At 45.0% G+C, this 23,091-nt stretch overlaps 2 protein-coding genes across 7 annotated transcripts; one reads left to right on the top strand and one right to left on the bottom strand.

Moving 5' to 3' along the window:
- Window positions 1-399: 399 nt before the first annotated feature.
- Window positions 400-7,721, bottom strand: pxmp4 (peroxisomal membrane protein 4). Its single transcript, XM_002932856.5, has 4 exons — window positions 7,370-7,721; window positions 5,891-5,953; window positions 4,857-5,055; window positions 400-4,533 (listed from the first exon to the last, which is right to left on the bottom strand). The coding sequence occupies exons 1-4, from the start codon at window positions 7,594-7,596 to the stop codon at window positions 4,270-4,272; spliced, it is 753 nt and encodes a 250-aa protein (XP_002932902.4). The 5' UTR covers window positions 7,597-7,721; the 3' UTR covers window positions 400-4,269.
- Window positions 7,722-7,825: 104 nt separating this feature from the next.
- On the top strand, window positions 7,826-22,020 carry znf341 (zinc finger protein 341). Of its 6 annotated transcripts, none has more exons than XM_012952803.3 (16): window positions 7,826-7,963; window positions 9,231-9,341; window positions 9,714-9,901; window positions 10,049-10,198; window positions 11,112-11,345; window positions 11,460-11,658; window positions 12,431-12,515; window positions 15,913-16,109; window positions 16,197-16,387; window positions 17,978-18,186; window positions 18,368-18,464; window positions 18,776-18,908; window positions 19,927-20,038; window positions 20,121-20,191; window positions 20,268-20,455; window positions 21,345-22,020. In XM_012952803.3, the coding sequence occupies exons 1-16, from the start codon at window positions 7,933-7,935 to the stop codon at window positions 21,657-21,659; spliced, it is 2,511 nt and encodes an 836-aa protein (XP_012808257.2). In that variant the 5' UTR covers window positions 7,826-7,932; the 3' UTR covers window positions 21,660-22,020. The 6 variants fall into 6 exon arrangements, with proteins under 6 accessions (XP_012808257.2, XP_002932926.3, XP_004918582.2 ...); XM_002932880.5 differs by having other exon boundaries at window positions 20,118-20,191; XM_004918525.4 differs by lacking the exon at window positions 7,826-7,963 and adding an exon at window positions 8,090-8,208 and having other exon boundaries at window positions 9,714-9,886; window positions 20,118-20,191.
- Window positions 22,021-23,091: the final 1,071 nt, after the last annotated feature.

Raw genomic sequence — 23,091 nt, 5'->3', positions numbered from 1 at the left:
GGATTATAATCACCCCCCCCCCTCTGAGATTCACCTTTTCGTTGCCCTTTAAAGTAGGCTTTCATTTATTTACCTTATTTATGTTAGATTCCCATGTCTCCATGTCAGCTTCTGTTTATATACCACCTACAGAGCCATCTCTGTGCCAGAGACTGGCATTTAGAACCTGTGAAGCAGAATCAGCAGCTACTGCCCATACATGCAGCCAGACTACAGTTTCCATGGCAGTGGGACACATCAGGGGGTCCGGCCCGGCAGTGGGCAACCCTGCTCTAAGGCTTGTGGCCAAAGAATGCACACCACATACTGTGGCACTGCCAGACCACTGGGCTGCCCGGCTAAAGCCCCACCCAATACAGATTTTTTTGTTCTTATCACAAATACACACAGACACTTGTGTTATTAATCCAAACGATTTATTCATACATATTTACAATCAGTACAGATTACAGAAACAAATTATAAATAAGGGTAGTTAAGGCATTTATGGACACACAAATACCATCTAGACAGCCTCAGCATAGGAAAGAGTTAATTCTAAAGGGTGGGTTTTTGGGTTGAGACTTCTCCCCATTAGAACTGGAAACAGTAGCGCTAAACAGAATTTCATTTAGATGTATGCTGCTGCCTACACTAAATACTAAGCAGACATGCAGTATGCATCTATTATCATTTCTTATTAGCCATATGGGATGTGTATTTAATAGGTGCCTTTTATCAAAGCATCCCAGCATGCTCAGTTACTCCCAGACAATCCTTCAGTTTGCCCCAAACAATGCCCCTATTCAGGCCTGCGAACAGGACCATTCTACCTAAACAGAGACAAATCTGAAGCATATCTACCCAGGTGAACTAATAGCAGGGTGCCTAGCAGACTGCAAGCTCTTAGGCACACTTCCTATTGCAGTATCCTGTGACACCCAATGGCTATTGCTTTTAAATTATGGGCGGCTGGAGTTCCTTAGATGGAAGGCAGCGGTACCAGCAGGTTGATGCAAGCACTTTTAAAGGGGTAGTTCACCTTCAAACTTTTACTTTAACATTTAGTATGATGTAGACAGTAATATGTGTAAACAGTTTGCAATTGGTCTTCATTTTTTGTGGTTTTTAAGGTATTCAGCTTTCTGTTCAGCAGCTCCCCAGTTTGGTATTTCAGCAACTATCTGATTGCTAGGGTCTTATTTACCCAAGCAACCAGGCAGTGATTTCAAGAGATTGTAGGGACTGAATAGGAAAATAAGTAATAAAAAGTAACAATAACAATAAAATTGTAGCCTCACAGAGCAATAGTTTTTTGGCTACTGGGGTCAGTGACTCCCATTTGAAAGCTGGAAAGAGGTGGAAGAGGAAGGCAGATGAATCAAAAACTATCATAAATAATGAAAAAATTGCAAAGCAGTAGCCTAGTAGGCCATTCTGTAACATTAAAGGTGACCACCCCCTTAACGAATAGGAATTTTACCATAACGGACTGTAGTAAGCAAATAACCCCCTATAGTGAACCTGACTGCTTGTATAATACATGAAGGGGCTGATTTGTTAACAAATGAGCTTGAGTTTTGCTATGAAAGTATGGCAAAAACTGCGTAATCGGAACATATTTTCCAGTAAGGCCAATAGCCTCTGGGTACACAAAACAAGGTACAGAACTTAGTCTAAATTTTTAGTGAAATTTCGCTAAGCAGACATTTACCCTTTAACTTAGGAATTTAAACTATTTGGAGCTAAAAGCTTTATGTATGAGGAACTGAAGTGCTTCAACAAGTTATGCTCATGCAATTTGCTTTAAAGCATCTTTAAGCCACATCTTACCTTACACAAGGCTGCTGCATGTGGAAACCAGTACAGCAGCCTCATGCAAGGGAAGATGTGGCTTACTATAGATGTTGTCTGCTAAACTGGGCATAGAAAACGCCCACTGCAAGAGTAGGAGGTACAGGGAAGGGGTGCTGAGCCAGGCGTGCATATTATTGGGTGAGAGAATGGCATTGTCGAACCCTGAAGTTAAACCTGGGTAAGGCATGCTTAAAAGGCAAAACCTCTTCTGGGGCTTTAGTTCCCCTTTAATGGAATTATGCCTTTAAAAAGTGGAAGGCTGGCAATGCCTACGATAATGCAATGGATAATAAAATTTGGGGAAATCCCCAAATATTGGGGAGAAGGTCTATTTGGCCAACTATGTTCAGGGGACACAGACAGATTGAATCCACATCCTGTATGGCTAATTACAACTAAAGCTTTGATGCATGATGCAGACTGAACTGATTTATGTGCAGCCATGCAGTGTTAAAGGGATGCGCTGGCAACCCTAGGCACGGAATACTGCTGTATACGGCAAGTCATACTCCGGACAAAGTCCAGAAAAGATCTAGCAGTTAGTACTGGAGCTGCCATGTTGCTAGCTTTTGCTACTCCATTATGTATAATGAATTCAGCAGCCACCAATAAGATGACGCCATGCTGACATCTTGTACAGAAAGCAATACGTTAGCTTCCATGAGTCAAAATATCAGAAAAGGAGTATCTTATTAACCTAGTGATGTAACGAATGAAAGAGATTATTCTAACAGAATGAACCATCTTCTCTAACTGATTCAAACACTTGCTTTGATGTTGCAGTTGAACACAGGGGAATGCCAGATTGCATTAACAAGGTGAAAATCACGCCCAGGCAATCGCTCAGGTTTCTTAGATGTTGGGTAGTTTCCAAATGTGTTCATTAGAAGTCACAAAAGCATGACTCTGCAAATTCAATGACTAACCTTTTTCTTGTGAAGGGATAATACAGAACTTTTTTTTATCACTTGCCCAGGAGCAGTAACCCATATCATCCAATCAGCAGGTAGCATTTACTGGTTGCTATGGGTTATTGCTACTGGGCAAACTTAGTGCCTTTTATTACATAAGGGGGGTAATTCTTGGAACTGTCAGTTCACTCTGAGTCAGATTCAAGCTGGAAGGGTATATGGCCTGAAATATAATATGGGTCAATTAGAAATATCAAATGGACACAAATGTTGCACAAGATGATGCTTCTGACTTAAGGTTCTTGTTTCCAAACATGCTCCTTGCACTTGCGTATAGTTGTGCTAAGTGCCATAGTGTCTGTCCAGCCTCTTCTACAACAATCCTAACTCTGCCACAACTTGAACCCGATTTGTAAACACATGAGACTGCATTTGTTTTTATGCACTGGGTGTGATTCCCCATCTTTCTGCAGTTACACTGAAGTTCTGGTAAAACTACTGCATAGTGGGCAGAAATCAGAGATTTGCAACCCAAAAAGTGCAATTTGTATACTGCACTACACAACTACACCTTTATATTTCTCAGCCAAATAAGTGGAATTCATATGGACTACTGATGGTCCCATACTATGCAGGGCAGCTTGGAGAGAATGACTGAAACCGGATAAGAACAACCAGTGGCTTGCAGAACACGAGGCAGAACCCTCCCCCCCACCCCGATAAAAGTACTATTTGAATGAGTACTAAGGGGCACACTTTGGTGCTCCTTAGTGCTCTTGCACTTTTGGCTGGGGCCAATAAGACAGATCCATAGTGAAAATAAATACTTAATGGATAGTGGTCCTTTAATAGCTGTGTAAAAATTGTTAAAATTTCCCCAACCTTTTAAATCCACGTGAGACATATCCAGAAATAAAGTGTAGGGGAACACGTCCCATGCTATTACTAGATACTGGCTAGCTCTGTGTGCAATACTAGCCAGCAGAAGCCTCAGACATATACATATAAATTCATCCTGCTCTCCCCCCCCCCCAACAATTAGGACTTCAAAGACCAACCTTTTCTTTAAAGCTGCAGGAATCATCATCTTAGGACTGGACGGCAACATGTTCCTTGACAGCCACTAGTTGGGCAGGCCCGGACTGGCAATCTCTGGGTTGCTATAAGATGCCACAGACAGTTGCTATTTATTGGGCCGGTGGGGGGGGGGGGCTGTTTGGGCCTCTGTACACTTGGAATGCCAGGGCCTATTTTGAAGCCCAGTCCAGACCTGTAGTTGTAGTTGGGTATGACTTTGTTAGAGCAGCAGCGTTAGGTATCAGTGAAGGTGAGCTACTAGAATGTCTGCCTTCTGTGAAATTGGGGTTATAGTCCTATAGACTCCTGTCTCAGTGTAATGGAATGACCAACCATATGATTCAGCAATTTGCCTCATCCAAGATGGAGGCTGTCTTGCACCCTTAATGGCTTTAGGACCTCACTTTATACTTTAAAGAGAGATCCTAAAGGTGCCAGCTGGGGATCACTTGGCTGCCTTGGGCTTGTTGTAGATGAGGAAATCGGAAATGTCGTGCCAGATATTGCTATCATCATACAGATACGTCATGGAGGACTGTAGTGACGGCTGCAGCGTGTGTCTTTGGTATTCAAAGAGCCATAGAACAAAGCCCCACACTAGAGCTGAGAACAAGGGGAAGACGTCATGTTTAGGTTCGGGGATATAACCCTTTTCTACTGCCAGACGCGACAAGCCAAACAGGACACGAGACAGCAGGTACATGTTGATCTGCAGAAGATAAGGAGTTGGTCAGCGCTAGTTTTTTAAATATACATTGGAAATGTGTTTCAGATGTTCAGTGTGTTGTGTTAAGGAGTGACATGTTTAAGGGTGAAGACACACAGAGCTACTAATAGCAGCTACAGAAATAGACACTGCTGATCATTTACTGATAATTGTGTCTAGCAGAGGCAATTCTTGTTGTCTTCTGGAGTTAAGTAGCCATGAAAAATTAGCTGCTACTATAAGCTCAGTGTGTCTTCACCCTTAGAGGTGAACTTCCCCTTTAAAACGTGTATTAATGAACAAGCCACTGATAACAAAGACATTACCTGGCTATTGATGTGATTGTTCTCTCCAAACACCAACCAGCCCCCAACGCAGGCAGCTAGGAAGGAGTGGAACTGCCATTTGCTGCCATGCAGTTTCTCCTGTGCAGCCATGAGGCTTTTATATGTGAAAACAAAGCACGCAAGATTTCGGGAATGGGTGAACGTTGCCTGCAGAATGGCTTTCAGCTTCTCTTTCAAACTAGAAAAGGCAGAAATGGCTTGGTTACTACAGTATGGGCACTGACCAGTGTGTGATTCGGCAGCTTATCTTCTTATAATGGAGTCTGTGGGAGATGGCCTTCCCGTAATTTGGAACTTTCTGGATAATGGGTTTCCGGATAATGGATCCCATACTTGTATATCTTAGCCTGCCACCTTGTGCCTTTATATGGTCACAGAACCCCTCAGTGACTTCTAATATCCTTATCATTTACAGTAGGGGGTACATTATCCCTTATAATACATGAGTGATACTCAGAGTTCCCTGTATAACTCAGCCTGCAGCCTTGTGCCTTTATATGGGCACAGAACCCCTCAGTGACTGCTAATATCCTTATCATTTACAGTAGGGGGTACATTATCCCTTATAATACATGAGTGATACTCAGAGTTCCCTGTATAACTCAGCCTGCAGCCTTGTGCCTTTATATGGGCACAGAACCCCTCAGTCACTGCTAATATCCTTATCATTTACAGTAGGGGGTACATTATCCCTTACAATACATGAGTGATACTCAGAGTTCCCTGTATAACTCAGCCTGCAGCCTTGTGCCTTTATATGGGCACAGAACCCCTCAGTGACTGCTAATATCCTTATCATTTACAGTAGGGGATACATTATCCCATATAATACATATAATGAGTGATATTCAGAGTTCCCTGTATACAATATTCTTTATATATTGTACAGCACAGCAGAATATGTTGGAGCTTTATACATGTGTTGATGATAATAATTATAATATATACACGCTACAGGACAAAGGTAAAATTACACATCAAGTCATGTACATTTATTTGTAAACATATATTACCCTCCGCTTTTAAACAGGAAAGTCATCACCAACGCATGTGGGGCCCGGATCTTTGCGCCATATCTTGGAAAGAAAATATGCATTATTATTATTATTGCTACAACAATCTAATGCAAATTGTTTAATGTTGATCCCAAGCCAAAAAACTGCGTTTTTTTTTTTTTCTTTCTTTCAAAATGAGCAACAGAGACACAGCATATGTCTGTCAGACATCATCAATGTGCCCAGGGTCGGACTGGTCCAGCAGGACACTAGGAGAAAATCCAGTGGGTCCTGCCAGGTCAGACCCGATCCCCACCTACCGCTGCTCCCACACTGCCCTTCTTCTCCAGATTGCGGCAAGGTATAAGGTAAGAGGAGACCCTTAATAATGCAGAGAGTCTGGGACCTTCTCAGGGGATTAAAAGAGAACAATAAATATAATCACTGGTGGTCCCAAAACATTAGGCACCACCTTGCAGGTGATCATAACTGCTTAACTGATATCCCGTACTGGGGCTTCTGTTTAGAAAAACTGCACTGGCCTGGGATATTTTTAAAGAAGCTCCTTGTTGCCATCTTCTTCCGTTGCCTTTTTGTTCCGATCTGAGCAGGCACACGTGCAGTAGGGTGAAAAACTGAACTTAGATGCAAAAATCTGGCTCTTTCACTCTGCTACGTGTGCGTCCTCCCTGGCTTGGAAAAAAGAAGACAGAGGAGGAAGAGCGTCGCAGAGAGTGAGTTTCTACAGAAATACCCCAAACCGTTGCCCCAGTGCGGGGGCGGCATCTAACAGTAACTGGACCCCCACCAGAGATGATACCTTTAGTTCTCCTAAAGTGCATAAGTCAAACCTGTAACCCTCCCTATTACTGAACTACAATTCCCAGAATTCCAAAGGGTTTGCCAGTCCACACCAGCTGACAGACTGCAGGTTGTGGCTACTGATACACCATCGAATGTGCTCTTTGTACTTTTCTAAACACCCTTCCCCGCCAGGCAGCAATTATGCCTGGCAATACGCAACTGCCTTATGTCCTAGTAGCTTGCTTAGCTGTCCTGCTTCTAACCATATTACTGCTGTATTTTTAATAAAACATATATAGTGAAAACAGGCAGAGATAACTGTCTGTAAGATCAGTGACATACTTCTGTGCAGTTGGTCAATTTGAAGGTTCAGGGTCACAGGCTTGTGCCCAGTTCTTGGATACTAGGGACAGCTCTCAAACTCTAAATAGGGGTATATTTATCATGCTGTGTAAAAAGTGGAGTGAAGTATTACCACCGATATTGCCCAGGGCAACCAATCAGCAATTAGATTTCAAAAGTTAGAAGACCAAAGCAACGCATCTGATTGGCTGCTATGAGCAACATCACTGGTAATGTTTTACTCCACTTTTTACCCAGCATGATAAATAAACCTAACTCTCACAGATCCATAACCTTCCCCTTTGGTTTTCTATGACCCTACGCCCTCATGAAATCACCCTCTGTCCTCACACTGCCCCGTTGCGGAAGCCCTTGATCACAGCCAGCGCAGCCCGGTATCTTCTCCGCCTCAGCAGCTCATTCACTGCCTTCACAAGCGCTCGCTGAACCCCCGTCCCCGCCATTCTGCAGCTGTCAGACAGAGAAAGCAAAGGCACTTCCGGGTTTCTGAGGGGAATGCGTTCCAGGGAACCAAGGTGCAGCCTACATGTTCCGATGGGAAACCGAGTAGCGCACATTTAGTTCCGGCCAGGGAAAGGGAATGCCTTTTGCAGCTCTAGTTTTTAATAATGTGAGGAAAACGGTGCTCATACACCAAGGTTAGAGAAAACACCACTGACTTTGCTTTTCTGACCAGTGTCAGGGGAAATACAACTCTTTGTTTCATTGTATTTTCCTGAAAAAAAGATACGCGTCGTAACAGTATCTACTTCTGCTCATTTATTCGCAATCATAGGTTTCCTATATCGCTTCATAGAATTGTACCACAGAGTCCCCTCTGCCGGCCTGCCGGGGTACTGCGGGCACTTCATATTTCCCATCATGCTACCTTTAGAATCGCTGCAACTTGCAAGATGGCGCAAGCTATATTTGAAGCTTTTGAAGGTAAATATAGAAATGACGCCCTTCCTACTTTATTTTGCCCAATGTCTTGCGGGTTATTAACCCTTTGGCTGGGAGCAGCCCATGTGCAGCGGTGGGAGGGGGGGGGGACCGGAAGGAGGCAGAATGGCTGCCCACTGCAGAGGAGGGAGTGTGCTGGAAGAGCCCAGGCGGGGGGAGAATGGCTTCTTGGCAAAGCTGGTTGCACACAGGCTCTGTGCCAGGCACAGTAACAAGGCACAGGAATGGCAAGTCATACAGGGAATATACAGTGTAACATTCACTCTGGGGCAGTTAGGGGCTATTCTATAAAGTAATATGTCACATTTAGATTGTAAGCCCTTGGGGCATAAATGGCCCTTGACTCCATTTTTATTCATCTCAGAAGTGTTTTGTGGATAAAAATAGTGTTAATTCCTTTGTGTGTGTGTGTATATATATATATATATATATATATATATATATATACACATACACACACACACATACAGTATATATCTTTATTGTCTGCCTTATTGTATTGACATTTACCTGAGGCCCACCAATGAGATCTTTGTTCATTGGAACCTAAAGGCAACCATGATTGCCATCTTTATCTGGTTTGGTGTTGTAATAAGATTCCCATAAAGGCCTGATTGTAGGGTGCAGACCTGGTATTCCCATCAGGCTGTTGGGGGTGGATGCTGGGAGTTGTAGTTCATGACATGGAGGGTAGGATGAATTTCATAAGTTTTTCTCCGTCTGTGCATAAAGCTTTACACTTACTACATTGCCCAGGGCTCTTTTTCCAGGCATGATCCTAGCTGTAGCCATCAGTAATGATTATGTGCATATAGACATTTGTACACTTAGTAGCTGAGGCTGAAAAAAGACAAAGACCCATCAAACTGAACCATAGATAGACCATGTTTATAGTGATGTAGGGGGCAAGAGAAAATCCCTTCCTGACCCAAACATGATTTCCTTCTACTTAACCCCTGCATGCATAGCATTTATATAAGCTTTAAATCTAATCAGATGTCTATCCAGACCAATACAGCATTTATATTTAGTGCTTGTAGGAGCTGCCCTGCTGTACCACCCTATATATTTGGATTCCCCCATGCCTAAAGGCACTGACACATACACAGAACCTCTATTGACCAGGTAGGCAGCCAATGGATCCCAAACACCCCAGTCTATCCCTGGCTGCTCAGAGTCACAAGATATAAGCCCTACTGATATACAATGTATATTGTCACTTTAAAGAATTATTTGTGTCTTTTCCTAGGGATGGACAACCAGACAGTGCTTGCTGTTCAGTCGCTGCTCGATGGACAGGGGGGCGTGTCGGACCATTCAGCCCAAACTGTCACCAACTCTGCTCCTATCCAATCAATGGGTGAGGAAAAACTGTCAATCTCTCTTTTTTTTTTTTTTTTTTGCATACAATAAACTGGTTGAATGTGTGTTCAAGTCCCAGAATCCCAGCACAGTGCTGCCCATCTCAGCACCTTCTCTTGGTTCTGTTACTAATTCATGAGTTATCGGTGCACCTCTAGAACCACAGGACACAATCAACTACTCTGCTCTACCACTGTAACAAAAAGGTGGCTAAAATAAGCTTTCAGAATGCAGCTGCAGGGTTCACTTTGTGACCTTGGCTGAAGCTGGTTACCTTGTTTAAATGGCAGCCCCGCAATGTATGCGCTTTCTCCGCTTTAGGGAAACTTTAACCTCGTTTTTTTCTATAAATCAGCTTTTTAAATTGCAGATGATGAAGACGTGTTCCTTTGTGGTAAATGTAAGAAGCAGTTTAACTCCCTGCCAGCCTTCGTGATCCACAAAAGAGAACAGTGCCATGGCAGCGCCCCCTCTCTATCATCGGTTACTATGGGAGCTCACAGTGCCTACACCCCGCCGGTCAGCTCAGTTCAGCAGTCGCAGGTGAACAACAGGCAGGTGGGTAACAAAAGAGGGGGGGGTGGGTTCTACTTGGTGGGTCAGAGTGAAGGAATGATGGCTGGGGGGAAATAGGCCATTTGTGTATTAAGCAAAGCACTGTGGTTCTGATTGATTCATTAAATGCCATCTCTGTTCCCTCCCCAGATCTCCACGTACATTGCAGTTCCTCCATCTCCTCTCATCCAGACCCTGGTACAAGGCAATGTTCTGGTGAATGACGAGGTCCTGCTTTCGGCCATGTCTGCGTTCACATCCCTAGACCAGTCCATGCCTCCAGTGCCGGCCCCAGTGCAGGTGAGCAGGGCAAGGTGGCTATGAACAACTTGTAGTAACCAGCAAGGAATGTGGCTTTGTATCTGGGCATGGTTCCCATAATTGAAGGAAATTATTAAGGCACAGCAATTGTATGGCAACCTCCTAGGTTTGCTTATAGCATGTAAAGAGGAATACCACATAACTATACACGCATAGATATTCCCCTTTACTAAAGAGAGCTTAGCAGGAACAGCCCCTGTGTTTCCTCATAGCCAGTACAGAGAAATACCATCAAACTGTGGCAACATAGGGATTCCCCTGTACTAAGCACAATTCAGCAGGAACAGCCCCCTAAGTTTGCTCAAAGCCTGTACAGAGAGATACCATAAAACTACAGCAGCATAGGGATTCCCCTGTACTAAGCACAATTCAGCAGGAAAAGCCCCCCTAAGTTTGCTCAAAGCCTGTACAGAGAGATACCATAAAACTACAGCAGCATAGGGATTCCCCTGTACTAAGCACAATTCAGCAGGAACAGCCCGCTAAGTTTGCTCATAGCCTGTACAGAGAGATACCATAAGACTATGGCAGCATAGGGATTCCCCTGTACTAAGCACAATTCAGCAGGAACAGCCCCCTAAGTTTGCCCATAGCCTGTACAGAGAGATACCATAAAACTATGGCAGCATAGGGATTCCCCTGTACTAAGCACAATTCAGCAGGAACTGCCCCCTAAGTGTAAATGTGAGTACAGGTGCAATTCAGAAGGTACTTTTAGCTTAAAGCTTGTCTTCATTTAGTTATATTGACTTTTGCTGGGTTTTTATGTGTTTTGTGAGATTTGCCTAACTCTCCTTGCCCCAATGTCTGCTTTGCTTTGTATTTATAAAACCCATGTATAGCTTTGCATAGGGTGCAATAACATGTCACATTCATGTGCTGCCTTTTACAGACTAATCCCAGCATGCACTCCGCAGGAACATATCTCCATGCACCCTCATTGCCGCTCCGACCTTCACATCCTCCTCCCTCGGCCCCCGGACACAGCCCACTTGGGGCCCATGTACAAGCAAACAGCAGTAGCTGCAGTACAGTGGTGCAGGTGTATAGCTCGCCCATCAGCATGCCGGGAAACCCTGCTATGGAACTCCATGGGATGAACATGGCGCCATACACACAGATCGAGGTTGGTATATACATAAAGAATATTGAATTACAGGTCCCCAGGCACACGGATTGTGGCCAAAGGCTTTAGGCCAGTGATACACTGGGCTCTTTTTAAAAAGTAATTTCTGTCCAGCAGGTTCAGAGCCAATGTGTGGAGAGCTCTGTCTATAACACCCCCCCTGTGTACAGCCCTGGGAAGCAGGAACTCAAATCAAAAACTCCAAGCAGCTGTTCTCCTTGCACCGGCTTGGGTGGCAGCAGCATGGGAAGTCTGGAACCAAGTTTGCCGAATAAGGCTCGCCGCTCCAAGGCTGATAGTGGCATTCGCAATGGTGAGTGACTAGTGTAATATTGTTTATGGGCTCAGTCCCCCTTAGGCCCAAAGTGTGCTAATGCCAGTGCCATGTTTATGGGCTCAGTCCCCCCTAGGCCCAAAGTGTACTAATGGCAGTGCCATGTTTATGGGCTCAGTCCCCCCTAGGCCCAAAGTGTACTAATGGCAGTGCCATGTTTATGGGCTCAGTCCCCCCCTAGGCCCAAAGTGTACTAATGGCAGTGCCATGTTTATGGGCTCAGTCCCCCCTAGGCCCAAAGTGTACTAATGGCAGTGCCATGTTTATGGGCTCAGTCCCCCCTAGGCCCAAAGTGTACTAATGGCAGTGCCATGTTTATGGGCTCAGTCCCCCCCTAGGCCCAAAGTGTACTAATGGCAGTGCCATGTTTATGGGCTCAGTCCCCCCTAGGCCCAAAGTGTACTAATGGCAGTGCCATGTTTATGGGCTCAGTCCCCCCTAGGCCCAAAGTGTACTAATGGCAGTGCCATGTTTATGGGCTCAGTCCCCCTGGCAAAGACTTGGATTAGACTCAATGAGTAATAATTCCATTTGCATGTTTGACATGGATCTGTTGCTATAAATATAAAGCACTTAACCTTAGAGGACGATACACAAATCTATTTCACTATTATCCTTTATTATTTTAGTACAGCTGTTTATATATTCAGTGATTTATTTGTGAGTCCCTCATCCCAACACTGCAGACAACACACTCGCGTGGCAGAGTTGCTTCTCATTGTGTATACGTGTCCATCTGTTCATTTTGCAGGAAAGCTGAAATCTCCCAAGCTGAAGTGCAGCTACTGTGACAAGGCATTTGGGAAAAACTTTGACCTCCAGCAGCACATTAGAAGGTGGGACTTCTCTATCTGATCAAGCAGGTGTCTGTTTTGCCCCATGGGGGGGGGGGGGGTTATATTCCAGAAGTGTAGGTGCCCTTTAAGTTTTGTATCTTTGTGCCAGATTAAAGCTGGGCATACACAAACTGACAATAGCCTATATCAGTGCTGTCCAACTTCTGTTGTACCGAGGGCCGGAATTTTTCTGACCTACGTGGTGGAGGGCCGATAATGGAAGCCAGTTTTGACCACTCCCCTTTTTTGAAACTGCACCCACTTGAAACCACACCCATGTTATCACATGACCATACCCATATTAATGGTTGTAGTACAGCAAAAACCTGCCATACTCTGCCTGCCCTACCCTGCCTGTGTGTGTGCCATACTCTGCCTGCCCTACCCTGCCTTTGTGTGTGCCATACTCTGCCTTCCCTACCCTGCCTGTGTGTGCCATACTCTGCCTTCCCTACCCTGCCTGTGTGTGCCATACTCTGCCTTCCCTACCCTGCCTGCGTGTGCCATACTCTGCCTTCCCTACCCTGCCTGTGTGTGCCATACTCTGCCTTCCCTACCCTGCCTGTGTGTGCCATACTCTGCCTTCCCTACCCTGCCTGTGTGTGCCATACTCTGCCTTCCCTACCCTGCCTGCGTGTGCCATACTTTCACTGTGTGTGCCATTCTTGGCTGGTTTGTGCCAAACTTGGCCTGTGTGTGCCATACTCTGCCTGCCATACTCTGCCTGTGTGTGCCATACTCTGCCTTCCCTACCCTGCCTGTGTGTGCCATACTCTGCTTGCCCTATGCTGCCTGTGTGTATGGCACACACAGGCAGCCTACAGTGACACAATGCTGGCACTGCTCCTACAGTCTGCACAATAACTATATATTAAAAAACTTTTTAATTGCAGTACCACCTCAGTATATGTTCTTTTTGTAGTATGCAGGGATTATTTGTGGGTTTCTACTGCTCCTGAGGTGTGAACAGGGGAACAATGGGGGTGATTACAGCCTGAGCCTGAGGTGTGAACACTGCAGGGGGTGAACAATGCAGAGATTAAAAGGTGTGAACAGTACAGGGGATTACATATTTAAACAATACAGCCTGATTACAGGCTGAATCTGAGGTGAGAACCATGCAGGGGGGGCAGTTAATCTCAGTACTGATACCATTTAAAGCTTACACAAAGGTAAGCCATCAAAGCAGGTGGGGGGCCACACAGAGGGCGGGCCGCCAGTTGGACAGCACTGGCCTATATGAATATTTTCAGCGCATGTATGGCGGCCATCGTCTATGACTGATAATGCCTTTACTAGTACTATGGCTATTGGTCAATTTGGGGATTGGGCCTATGGGCCGATCAATCAGATACCAGCAAGATGTGGCCTGTGTATGGCCCAGGTGCAAATTTGCCCAGTGTGTATAAATGAGCCCACTGTTACATTACATGCCCCTTTATATGCCGTAACATAAAGCACAGAATGTGCCGACTGGGCATCACACTGGCCAATATAAGCTGCTGCTCATCCCCTCAAGGCCAGGTCAGCAGCATATTGGACCTTGTATGGGGCCTAACTAATGGCTTGCCCAACTGATATCTGCCAGAAATCTATCTGGCAGGATATAGAGGACTATATTAAAGTGCTTGGTAGCCAAAAATTTAATCTATAAAGGCTGGAGTGGGCAGATGTCTAACATAATGGCCAGAACACTACTTAATTTACAGCTCTCTAAGCTGTTAGCAGTCAGTAACCAATCAGTGACTTGAGGGGGGCCAAATGGGACATAACTGTCAGCTTGCATTTGAATCTGATCTGCGTGCTCACAAACTAACTTTGTGCCCACCCCAAAGTCCCTGACTAACTAAGAGGTTAGAGAGCTGAAAGCAGGAAGTAGTGTTCTGGCTATTCTGTTAGACATCTGCTCACTCCAGCCTTTATAGATTACATTTTTGCCTATCTAGCTATATTGCAAATAATTTTTATTTTACCCAGTTTCATTTTTATACTGAACTGTTCCTTTAAAGTGAAATTTCACATTTAAGTTTTTAACTTTTAGCATGTTATAGAATGGCTAAATCGTAGCAACTTTTCAGTTTTTATCAGGGCTGTGGAGTTGGAGTCGAGGAGTCGGAGGCAATTTTGGGTCGGAGTCGGCAAAAAATGAACCGACTCCGACTCCTACTAAATTTAAATGGGAATAAAAAAATAAATAAAGCAAGTCATAATTAATGACTTCTCTGCTATAAGAATAAAGCCCAATGCACGCAGTGCATAAACGAACACGTTGAGCGGCCATGAAGCATGCTTTTCATTGACTGTATGAATGTATAAAATACATCAGCATATTAAAAACAGAGGAGTCGGAGTCGGAAGTATCAGAAACTGAGGAGTCGGAGTCGAAAAATTTATCTACCGACTCCACAGCCCTAGTTTTTATTTGCCTCCTTCTTCTGACTCGTTCCTGCTTCTTTCAAATGGGGGTCACTGACCCCAGCAAACAAAAGAAAAAACTATTGTTACTGTTATTTTTTATTACCGTATATACACATGTATAAGCCGAGTTTTTCAGCACCCAAAATGTTAACCCTCGGCTTATACTCGAGTTCCTCTGCTACCTGATTCCCTGCATGCTCTTCTGTGTGCTGCTCCTTCCTGGTTCGTTGCCCTGCCCCCCGGCGTGACGTCACACGCTCCCTGCTTCAGCTCTGGTGTGTATGTGTGTAATGGGGAGAGGGAGAGCAGGCATGCACGGAAAAGCTCAAACTGGCCTGCTATTTATCTCTTTGTGTGGCGAGAGCTCTTTGATGCAGGCAGGCAACGGAACCATCAAGCCTAATGCTATTTAGCTGAGGAGGTGAGGAGCGAGCAAGTGAGTGACACAGAGGGAGTGAGGGAGTGGGAGAGTGCACTCCTTAAAGTAAAACTCACACTGAATAGGGGGGAGTAGGGGGGAGCCTGGCATCTTGCATACTCATTCTTTGCACGTATTTGTTCAGTAAGATTGATAGATCCTAATTTTATTGGAATTTATTTTGATTATTGAAACTTAGAAGCTGCTGCATTTCCCACCCTAGGCTTATACTCGATTCAATAGGTTTTTCCAGTTTTCGTAAGTAAAATTAGGTACCTCGGCTTATATTCGGATCGACTTATACTCGAGAATATACGGTACTACTTATCTTTCTATTCATTCTCTCTCCTGTTCAGAAACCTGTCTCTTTTTCAAACCACTGCCTGGTTGCTAGGGTCATTTTAACCCTAGCAACCAGATAGCTGCTGAAAGTTCCAAACTGGAGAGTTAAACAAGCAGCTAAATAATTTAAAAAACCACAGATAATACCAAATGAAGACCGCAAATGGTCTCAGAATATCACTCTCTCCATCATAATGAAAGTTGTATTTTATTCTGTAGCCACACAGGTGAAAAGCCCTTTCAGTGCATTGTTTGCGGCCGGGCGTTTGCTCAGAAATCCAACGTCAAAAAGCACATGCAGACGCATAAGGTGTGGCCTCGGGAGCAAAACACCACCAAGTCTCTGGCACCGGTGTCCGTTCAAGTGCTCCCCCTAAACCCCTCACAGGCCCAAGAGAAAGTCGCTGAGAATGGAGGTGAGTTTTTCTTCATATAAAAAAACAGATTTTTGCCTTTCCTGAACCTTCAGTCGAATAAGGGGCCAATCTGTGCTTCCATTGTAGCTAACAGTCAGCCTCCGACAGAGGAAGCCCCTGCCGAGGGTATGGAGGTGGCACCGGGCAGCATGGGGGAGGGGCCAGACGCCAAGCACGTGGTACTGGTGGATAGTTCATATCACTGCCAGTTCTGCCCGAGCAAGTTTGACAGCTATTTCCAGCTGAAGTCCCACATGACTCAACACAAGCAAGAGCAGGTGGGTGACTGGGACATGAGCTTGCCATCAGCGGTGAAATTAGCTGAATGTGCCGGTTATAAGTGACTATTCCATATTATGTGACTGAGACACCCGTTATTGGGTTACAGCTTCAGATTCCAGGGAGCAGATTTTGTGATTGGCTTGCTATGGTCAACTGTTAGAATGATGTAGAAAGTGCTATTATTGAACATTTTGCAGTTGGTCTTCATTTTTTATTTGTGGTTTTTGAATTATTTAGCTTATTATTCAGCCACTCTCCCGTTTGGAATGTTAGCAGCTCTATGGTTGCTAGGGTCCAAATTACCCAAGCAACCAGGCAGTGGTTTGAATGAGAAACTGGAATATGAATATGCATGGGTCTGAATAGAAAGATAAGTAATAAAAAGTAACAATAACAATGGAATTGTAGCCTTAAAGAGCAATAGTTTTTTGGCTCCTGAGGTCAGTGACCCCCATTTTGAAAACTGGAAAAAGTTAGAAAAGGAAAAGCATATTTAGGTATAGCACCTGGAATTCACAGCAGCTATCTGGTTGCTAGGGTCAAAGTTAGCACAGCAACCAGACAGTGCCTTGAATGAGAGACAGGTTTATGAACAGAAGAGGGCCTGAATAGAAAATAACAATAGTTTTTTTCTTGGCTCCTGGGGTCAGTGACCCCATTTTGAAAGCTGGAAAGAGTCAGAAGAAGAAAGCATATTCAGGTATAGGACCTGTTATCCAGAATGCTCAGGACCAGGGGATTTTCTTAATAAGGGGTCTTTACATAATTTGAATCTGCATAACTTAAATATACTTAAAAATCATTTAATCATTAAATTAACCCAATAGGATTGTTTTGCCCCAATATGGAATTATGCAGCTTATTTACCATAAAGTGCAAGGTGCTCTATTATTACAGAGAAAAAGGAAATCATTTAAAAAATACCAATCATTTTATTAAAATGGAGTCTTGGGAGATGGCCTTACTGTAATTCGGAGCATTCTGGATAACGGATTTCCTGAAAACATATCCCATACCTGTAATTGAAAAACAACAAAAAATGAAGACCAGTTAAAAAGTTGCTAAGAGCTTCCCATTCTGTAATATGGTAAAAGTTAGCTTAACAGTGAACTACCCCTTTAATATAATATATGTGGGAAAAATCTAAGGAAAATGGAGTCAGTGACGACAACCCTAGTGTCCCTTAGGGTGAAGACACACAGAGCTACTAGTAGCAGCTACTTTTTCACGGCTACTAAACTCCAGAAAATACCCTGCCATAGACAATACTGAGAATTGCTTCTGCTAAAACACACATAGAGACAGTTATCAGTAAATGATCAGCATTGTCTGTTTTAGTAGCCATGACAAGTAGCTGCTACTAGTAGCTCCGTGTGTCTTCACCCTTAGTGAAACAGCCAGGCAAAAGGGGCTACAGCACAGTAAGTGGGTTTGTTTCATTAACCGAGTAAATATTATTATTATTATTATTATATATTTTTTCCTAATTGCAAAGGCTGCATATAACAAGGAAGAGTAGAATACTGCTAGATACAGAGCCTGCTACACCTTTTAATTGCTGACTTAGTCTGCTCCTCTTCATCCAGGTGTATAAGTGTGTGGTGAAGGGTTGCGGCCACACGTCTCAGAAGCTGGACCACTTCCTGGAGCACATCAAAACCCACCAGGAAGAGCTGACCTACCGCTGCCACCTCTGTAACAAGGACTGTGCGTCTCTGTATGAGATGGGGGTTCATCAGTACTCGCACTGCATGCTGCCACAGATCACTCCAAAGAAAGACCAGGCTGTTTATAAGTGAAGTGTCTTTGGTTCTTTTTAAACCCAAACAAATGTATTTTTTTTTTGTTTACTAATGAAAGTTGTCAGTGCGAGTCTGGGAGTTGTAGTTTAACCATGAGTAGAGGCAGCCTGGTTGCCAGAGCCTCGGCTGTAAGGGTGTTGGTACTGATCTCTCTGCATCTCGTCTCCTTGGCAGGTGTCTGAAGTGCATGAACAAATATTCTACTCCTGAAGCTTTGGAGCAGCATCTGCAAACAGCCACACATAGCTACCCCTGCCCGCACTGCCCAAAGGTAAGTGCTCTCTCTTTACTCCGTGCCCTCTGGATTCACATAATTTCTTCTCTTACCCCCCTATGTAATAAAAGGCACTAAGTTTGCCCAGGAGCAGAAACCCATAGCAACCAATAAGATGTTTGCTTTTGACCAGTAAATTCTATTAGCTAATTGGTTGCTATGGGCTACTGCTCCTGTGTAAACTTAGTTCCTTTTATTACATAAGTATTCCTTAACGTTCTCCTTTGTACCTTTCCGGTCTCGTCATTCAAAAAGAACATCATCATTTGGGCTAAAAGGTTCACAGGGTGTTTCCTTTACCACACCAGGTATTTCCTTGTGAGAGGTATCTCCGCAGGCACCTGCCCACCCATGGAGGAGGAGGTCGCTACAAATGCCCCATTTGTAAGAAGCTCTTCCGGCGAGAACATTACCTTAAACTGCACAGTCACATCCACTCAGGTACAGAAGCAAGGGTTTGATTTACCCATCCAATAGGCAATTGGCACAACCTGGGAACCAGGATATGCAATCTTAATCTTTGCTGTGGATTTGGCCTTCAGGCTGGGCCCCCTTAGCCCATAACAAGGTTGCAGATATATAGAAACATTGGGGTAACAGTCACCCCGCTATAGTTCCAGGGGTACCCAGGGCACAAATAAGCACTCACCCCAAATCCCCCCCTAACTGGCCTTCAGGCTGGGCCCCCTTAGCCCATAACAAGGTTACAGATATATAGAAACATTGGGGTAACAGTCACCCTGCTATAGTTCCAGGGGTACCCAGGGCACAAATAAGCACTCACCCCAAATCCCCCCCTAACTGGCCTTCAGGCTGGGCCCCCTTAGCCCATAACAAGGTTACAGATATATAGAAACATTGGGGTAACAGTCACCCTGCTATAGTTCCAGGGGTACCCAGGGCACAAATAAGCCCTCACCCCAAATCCCCCCCTAACTGGCCTTCAGGCTGGGCCCCCTTAGCCCATAACAAGGTTACAGATATATAGAAACATTGGGGTAACAGTCACCCTGCTATAGTTCCAGGGGTACGCAGGGCACAAATAAGCACTCACCCCAAATCCCCCCTAACTGGCCTTCAGGCTGGGCCCCCTTAGCCCATAACAAGGTTACAGATATATAGAAACATTGGGGTAACAGTCACCCTGCTATAGTTCCAGGGGTACGCAGGGCACAAATAAGCACTCACCCCAAATCCCCCCTAACTGGCCTTCAGGCTGGGCCCCCTTAGCCCATAACAAGGTTACAGACATATAGAAACATTGGGGTAACAGTCACCCTGCTATAGTTCCAGGGGTACCCAGGGCACAAATAAGCACTCACCCCAAATTCCCCCTAACTGGCCTTCAGGCTGGGCCCCCTTAACCCATAAAGGTACCCATAACAGAGAATAAGATCATAGCCAAACTGTGATAGTTAGAGAGTTTGCATATAGAAATCACTCTTTATTGACTCTTCAGGGGAGAAGCCATTTAGGTGCGCCCTGTGCGACTCTGCATTTAACCGAAAGGACAAGCTGAAGAGACACATGCTCATCCACGTGCCATACAAAAAGTACAAGTGCCCATTCTCGTAAGTACCCGGTCCCTGTGCAGCTGTATTTACAGAGCTGGTTCAGACTAAACTGCCCATTCTTCTCTCTGAACCCTAGCAGGTCCCATACAGGCTGTAATAAGGAGTTTAACCGCCCGGACAAACTAAAGGCTCATATGCTGTCCCACTCTGGTAAGCCAAACCTGCTGCCTATGTATTCTCTGGAAGAAACTGCTGTCTTCTCAACGCACTTTGTGTTTCGTCTTAGGAATAAAGACGCACAAATGTCAGTACTGCTCCAAGTCGTTCAGCCGCCGAGCACACATGGTGGAGCACCAGCGCAGCCATACTGGGAATTACCGATACAGTTGCCCAAACTGCGGCAAGGGATTTACCCGGCAGAAATACATGAAGGAGCATAAGTGCCGGTTGCATTCAGATGGTGACAAGGATCAGGTGAGGGAGATGCATATCTGCAAGGAGAGACATTAAACTGCTCCCCTATATTGTGCTTTCTCTGGCAGTGGCCAGATTCATATTAGGCCCTGTCATTTCAGATACAAAGAGGCCCAAACAGCCCCCCCAGCCCAATAAATAGTGTCTGTCTATAATATCTTACAGCAGCCCCTCTGGCATTTGCCTGAACCCACAGATTGCCAGTCTGGGCCTGGGTCCTGGCATTCCAAGTACCCAGAGGCCCAAACAGCCCCCCCCAGCCCAATAAATAGTGACTGTCTATGGCATCTTACAGCAGCCCCTCTGGCATTTGCCTGAACCCACAGATTGCCAGTCTGGGCCTGGGTCCTGGCATTCCAAGTACCCAGAGGCCCAAACAGCCCCCCCAGCCCAATAAATAGTGTCTGTCTATGGCATCTTACAGCAGCCCCTCTGGCATTTGCCTGAACCCACAGATTGCCAGTCTGGGCCTGGGTCCTGGCATTCCAAGTACCCAGAGGCCCAAACAGCCCCCCCAGCCCAATAAATAGTGTCTGTCTATGGCATCTTACAGCAGCCCCTCTGGCATTTGCCTGAACCCACAGATTGCCAGTCTGGGCCTGGGTCCTGGCATTCCAAGTACCCAGAGGCCCAAACAGCCCCCCCCAGCCCAATAAATAGTGACTGTCTATGGAATCTTACAGCAGCCCTTCTGGCATTTTCCTGAACCCACAGATTGCCATTCGGGGCCTGGCAAGGGCTTCGGCACATGCTTCCTGCTGACTGGTTGCTATAGATGATTAGGCCTGTAGCATACTTTGCACCTTTTATCACATTTTGGTTCAAGGCTAAAACACTACTCATCATAAGGTCTTTTTATTGTTTAGTCACAGTCTCTTTCACTATACAGGTCAGAAAGGTGCAGAGGAAAAGAGGCCAAGGAGTTGATTCCGGTACTGAGGATGAAGGAACCTTCACAAATCTGAAGAACGTCACAGAACCCATAGATTCCTCTGGTGATCAGATAGAGGAGTCGTTCCCAACAGCTGAAGCCCAGCTCTCTATAGTGGTGGGCAGCCAGGAACACTCACGTGATGGCCTAGGAGTTCCTCCTGGAGTAAATACCATGACGTCTACTACTGTGACCCTGGCTGAGCTGCAAAGTGGAGCAGACTCTTCCTGTGCCATGCTGGCCGTGCCTATATATATCCAGAACCCAGAGTGATAACTTTAATATTACCTATTAAAGGAATACTGACAAAGGAAATTGTCAGTGTCCCTTTATGTCTATAAAATGTGACATCCTGACAGTGATAACATACAGGAGACCTTGTGACCCTCAGAGCCCATGATTCTCCAGGGCCCCCATGCAGTTGCGGGGTCTGCTGTATGTTATTTACCCCCCTGTATCCAGATATATCAGCTCCAGAGTAAAGGGGAACTTAAAGGAGAAGAAAAAATAGGTAAAGTGAGACAGAGCTGATGTTTCCACTTACACAATACAGTAGGCCGGGACTGGCAATCTGTGGGTTCAGGCAAATGCCAGAGGGGCTGCTGTAAGATGCCATAGTCACTCACTATTGGGCTGGGGGGGCTGTTTGTGCCTCTGGGTACTTGGAATGCCAGGACCCAGGCCCAGACTGGCAATCTGTGGGTTCAGGCAAATGCCAGAGGGGCTGCTGTAAGATGCCATAGACAGTCACTATTTATTGGGCTGGGGGGGCTGTTTGGGCCTCTGGGTACTTGGAATGCCAGGACCCAGGCCCAGACTGGCAATCTGTGGGTTCAGGCAAATGCCAGAGGGGCTGCTGTAAGGTGCCATAGTCACTATTTATTGGGCTGGGGGGGGCTGTTTGGGCCTCTGGGTACTTGAAATGCCAGGGCCTATTTGAAATCCCAGTCCAGGCCTGCAATACAGGCCTTTCCATCAGTCCAGCGTATTCTTATCCAGATCCGATTTGTTTGTTCTGCCTCATTTTTTTTCTAAATTGACGTATAAAAAGGGATGAAAAGTTACTCCTCCCAGGAGCAGAGGAACATCTCAAATTCAAATATCCTGTAGTTACACACTCATCACCTTATCATTTTATCCATGTGTGCCTTAGAACTTTCCATAATACTGAATACTTTAGAGTAGTTGCGTATATATATTTATATCCGTGTGTGTGATTTTGTTTATTATGCAGTTTACTTGTTCTGCATGAATTCTTCTATAAGATCAAAAACTAGCTAATGCTTTTCAATTAGGGCAAACAAGCCCACTGTGCCCTATCATAAGGTACATTATGCAGGCTGGCACAATTGCAAAGTGGGAAATAAATGGGCAACCTGTGGCTCTACTAATGTTGGACTATAAATCTCAGCAGCCAGCCAGTCCATCAGATCAAGAACAACCAACTATTTTTCTGGTGATAGATTCAGTTAAATCACTTTTCCCAGCATTCTTATCAAGCTGATAGTTGTCTGAGTTTACCAGGGATTCGGAGAATGCTTGTTTAATCACAGTATGATTTTTTTTTTCCCTCGGGGATACTGGGAAATCTGGGTCTGTATGAGATGGCAATCACAATTTGCCTTTCTCTGATGAATCTGGAAATTGCAGATGAAAAGGCAAAGGTTTGGCAATCCCCTGGCATTCTGGGAAAGAGCCTTGTAGC

The sequence above is a fragment of the Xenopus tropicalis genome, chromosome 10, assembly GCF_000004195.4.
Source record: "Xenopus tropicalis strain Nigerian chromosome 10, UCB_Xtro_10.0, whole genome shotgun sequence".
Lineage (NCBI taxonomy): Eukaryota > Metazoa > Chordata > Amphibia > Anura > Pipidae > Xenopus > Xenopus tropicalis.
This window is presented reverse-complemented; position numbering and strand designations above follow the sequence as displayed.

Excerpts from the sequence above, each read along its gene's own strand:
- znf341 (XM_004918522.4), top strand. The coding sequence starts at position 8,142 with ATGGCTTCTTGGCAAAGCTGGTTGCACACAGGCTCTGTGCCAGGCACA. Across the intron at positions 8,209-9,230 it reads AGTAACAAGGCACAGGAATG|GGATGGACAACCAGACAGTG; the intron begins GCAAGTCATACA and ends GTCTTTTCCTAG. Across the intron at positions 9,902-10,048 it reads CGCAGGTGAACAACAGGCAG|ATCTCCACGTACATTGCAGT; the intron begins GTGGGTAACAAA and ends TTCCCTCCCCAG.
- pxmp4 (XM_002932856.5), bottom strand. The coding sequence starts at position 7,596 with ATGTGCGCTACTCGGTTTCCCATCGGAACATGTAGGCTGCACCTTGGT. Across the intron at positions 5,056-5,890 it reads TTCCTGTTTAAAAGCGGAGG|TTTGAAAGAGAAGCTGAAAG; the intron begins GTAATATATGTT and ends TGCCTTTTCTAG. Across the intron at positions 4,534-4,856 it reads ACAATCACATCAATAGCCAG|ATCAACATGTACCTGCTGTC; the intron begins GTAATGTCTTTG and ends TATCTTCTGCAG.